Genomic DNA, 3,863 nt, shown 5'->3' with positions numbered 1-3,863 from the left:
TACATACATCTGCGCTTTGTTGTTTATGATGAGAGAATTCGCAAGAGTCCAGAATTCAGTCAGCCAACGCGCACGCACTTAACAAAACTGATGAGTCTGAACGATGACTCATCTGAACGCTTCTGATTGGCCATTGCATTCATAAGCTCAACAGATATGTGTGTGATTGGTTAAAATGCTCAACACTGTAAAAACGCCTAAAATGAAATAGGTTGATCTTAATTTAATGGCGCAATCGACACTGTCTATTCATATTCAATTTGTTAGCAACAGACGTAATAGATTTAATTGCTAAGTGAAAGATTAATTGTGTCGGGAATCTTGCGTGAGTGGGCGGGAGCGGGACTGAAAAATCCGTCCCGCGCAGGTCTCTAGGCTAAGCCTTCCCCAGCCTTACACATGCTCCGCCTATGGCTATAGTATTTAACTTTTCCTGATTCTATCCTGAACTTTGATGATTCTGAAAGAAAACGCACCCGATGTCTGTTTGCTATAGCAACAAACGCTACTTTCATGCATGATTATCAAATAAACCTCGCGCTCTTATTTCAAGGTTGTTGTTAATGCTGTGGTTATTTTAACAGTTTCCTTCGTACATTCGTTTGAACGGCATTGTTTAAACACATTTATCATTCAATGGGACTGTGCGTATGCTTTAGACGCTTACATTTTTGCTCCGTCCATGCAATAAATGCGCAGCCTTCGACTGCTCAGGTAATGTCGTTGGCATGACGAGAGCCATTGAACAACTACAGAAAAGTAAAACTACTTCACTTTAGCATTACTGGCCACGAGTACTAAGGAGAGATCACACAACAGCTGCTCAAAAAATGTGTCAGTGAGACGAACGGAGCGCGAGCGCAATCTTGTGACAGTCACAGGCGGTAAATAGTGCAGCGCGTGAAGGAGAGATGCGAGGGCACGTACACTGTTCAAGGTCTCCATTATTTCATGCTTGTAGTAATTTAATTTGTATACTGTATATATTTTGAAAGCATTGAATCGCTGTAGAAATCGCGATTAATTCGATTCTTAGCGTTTCAAGTCGATTACTGTCTGAAATCGGCGATTCGCGATTCAAAATCCATGTTTCAAGATCGATGCATATGCATCGTCAGGGTTTGTAATCGATGCATCGAGAAAACGAGTGAATCGTTACACCCCTAATGTATATATATATATATATACATACACACACTGTATATACACACACACACACACACACACTTAATCATTTTAAATAAATGATTATATAATATTTAATAATTTATAATTATATAATATTTTAGCATTACAGTATGACACATGAGTTGGTGGGGGTTGCTTAAGTGTCATTAAAGTAATGTCACAATTTAAAAATATATATAAATAATAATCTTACAGATACTTCTCATTTCTTTCTTTTAATTTTGGGCTGAAATGTGACCTAAACATGTTTATGTAGGCGTGACAATCTCCCCATTTTCCCCATTACCCTCTTTCAGCATTTCTCATGTCCCGTAGTTCTCATCTGTCTCTAGTGCTGTACCTGACCGCACTCTCTGTCTTTTTGTCTCTTTCAGAGAGAAAATGGCAGTGTGGATCCAGGCCCAGCAGCTGCAGGGAGATGCTCTACACCAGATGCAGTCTCTCTACGGGCAACACTTCCCCATAGAGGTGCGACACTACCTGTCCCAGTGGATAGAGGGACAACTCTGGTATGTGAAGAGTCTGACCTGTCACTTTGTTATTTTTTTTCCATATATCAGTGTTATTAGGCGTGTCCTTGTGTCCTCTTTCAGGGATGCAATAGATTTAGAGAACCCACAGGAGGAGATTAAAGCCAAGCGTTTATTGGACAGCCTGATCCAGGAACTACAGAAGAAAGCAGAGCATCAAGTGGGAGAGGACGGCTTCTTACTCAAGATTAAATTAGGACATTATGCGTCACAGCTAAAGGTTCTGCTTGTTCTTTGTCTTTGCATACAATTCAGGAAAGTTTTAGTAAAAAATTTTTTAAAAATAAAGCAGTTTTAATGCATCCAAATGCTTGTGCGTAAATGAACTCAGTGAAATAGACTCACGTAGATTCTCTTAAAATATCTCCGTTTATAAAATAAAATTAGAGAATATAGATAAAGCTTAATGAGGCAGTTATTAACATACAGCATATCGGTGCATGATGATAAGGTGCTATTACTAAGAACCGGTCGATCAGGAAAGTGCAGTCTCAGTGTTTACTGTCATTAGTGTTGTGGGGTGTAATTGAGTGTGTTGAAGTAAAACATAGAGTCGATGTTTATTCTGATTGTGTGTGTGTTTTCAGAGCACGTATGACCGCTGTCCCCTGGAGCTGGTGAGATGCATCAAACACATCCTGTACACAGAGCAAAGACTCGTCAGAGAGGCGACTAATGTGAGTGGACACAGAGTAGGCAGATCTATTTCAGACTGTCGGTTCATTAGGGCAGTTTATGTGAAATAAGTTAATTTTTAATGAATTTCATGTCATCTTCCTTTTTTATAATGAAGCACAATTCTAGGTAAATACTGCTTTTTATTACTTTTTAAATGGAGTATATGCAGGGTTCTCACAGTCATGGAAAACCTGGAAATATTAGATAATTTTAAAGTTGTGAATTCTAGCCCTGGAGAAGTCAAATGAATAATTTAAATACACATAAGGTATACATACATATGACCATTCAAAAAGTTGGGGTCGGCAAGATTTGTTATGTTTTTGAAAGAAGTCTCTAATGCTCATCAAAGCTGCATTTATTTGATCCAAAAATACAGTACAAACAGTAATATTGTGAAATATTAGTACAGTTTAAAATAACATTTTAAAATAATATTTTGATTTATTTTAATATAAAATGCATTTCTGTGATGGCAAAGCTGAATTCTCAGCAGTCGTCGGTGTCACATGGTCCTTCAGAAATCATTCTAATATACTGATTTGATGCTTAAGAAACATTTCTTACTATTATTAAAATAGCTGTGCTGTTTCATTTTTTTGGATTCTTTGAGGAATAGAACATTCAAAAGCATTTATTTTGAAACTAATTTTTTTGGTAATAGTGTATTTTTACTGTGATTTTTGGTCAATTTATTGTATGCCTGTTGAATAAAACAATTAATTTCTTATAAATAAAAAAATCTTACTGACCCCACACTTTTGAACTGTAGTCTATATATTGCATTTTTGTTATACTAATAAGTGTAATAGTTAAATAATAATTAGTAACAAATTTGTTAATTCCAAAAATTATCTGATATTGATATTAAAAACTCCCCCGAGATATCTGTAAAATCATCTCATAAATGTATTTTTTCCCCCACAAAATTTCATTGGTCAAAATGTGTGGAAATATTTCACAGACCTTATAATTTAACTCCCAGGGTACTCTCTGCATTTAAAGCTACAGTCCGTAACTTTTTTTGGTTAAAAATTATCCGAAATCAATATTTGAGCAAGTGCATAACCAGCCAGTGTTCAAAACTATCGCCTTACTTTAGCCCGATTCACAACAGTTAGCTTATAATAATGTTTTCTAATTTGAGTGGTACGGGTAGGTTTTGGCAGGAAATTCGAGCATGGCACTGCGTCATTACGTCACGTCTGTAAACATAAAGAAGTTGTCCCGGCTACTAGGCTATCGCCTATGTGAGGATCCTGCAGGTGGAGGATCGTTTATAGCCTTTTCTCACAGCAGCCAGAATAATGAAATATATCATTTTGATGGTGGATTTTAATCCATAAAGGATTATGTGTTTATGAAACACATGTGACTGAAATTAAATTATTCCAGTTTTAAATGTGCTTCTGATTACAGATAGGCTGGGATTACAAAGATTTGTATTTTAAAGAAAACCAGTTCGAA

The 3,863-nt window shown here is 36.5% G+C and overlaps 1 protein-coding gene across 1 annotated transcript in view; it reads left to right on the top strand.

Annotated features, from left to right (window-relative positions):
• Positions 1 to 3,863, top strand: part of LOC107690298 (signal transducer and activator of transcription 5B-like) — a 92,621-nt gene that overhangs the window by 55,804 nt on the left and 32,954 nt on the right. The window contains exons 3-5 of the mRNA XM_016488594.1: positions 1,563 to 1,697; positions 1,782 to 1,938; positions 2,306 to 2,395. Coding sequence (XP_016344080.1) covers positions 1,570 to 1,697; positions 1,782 to 1,938; positions 2,306 to 2,395 — 375 coding nt within the window. The 5' untranslated portion in view covers positions 1,563 to 1,569. The remainder of the gene's footprint in view (positions 1 to 1,562; positions 1,698 to 1,781; positions 1,939 to 2,305; positions 2,396 to 3,863) is intronic.

This window comes from Sinocyclocheilus anshuiensis, unplaced genomic scaffold, assembly GCF_001515605.1.
Source record: "Sinocyclocheilus anshuiensis isolate Anshui unplaced genomic scaffold, SAMN03320099.WGS_v1.1 scaffold461, whole genome shotgun sequence".
NCBI classification, from domain to species: Eukaryota; Metazoa; Chordata; class Actinopteri; order Cypriniformes; family Cyprinidae; genus Sinocyclocheilus; species Sinocyclocheilus anshuiensis.
The sequence above is the reverse complement of the archived record's forward strand: the minus strand, read 5'-3'. Positions and strand labels throughout refer to the sequence as shown.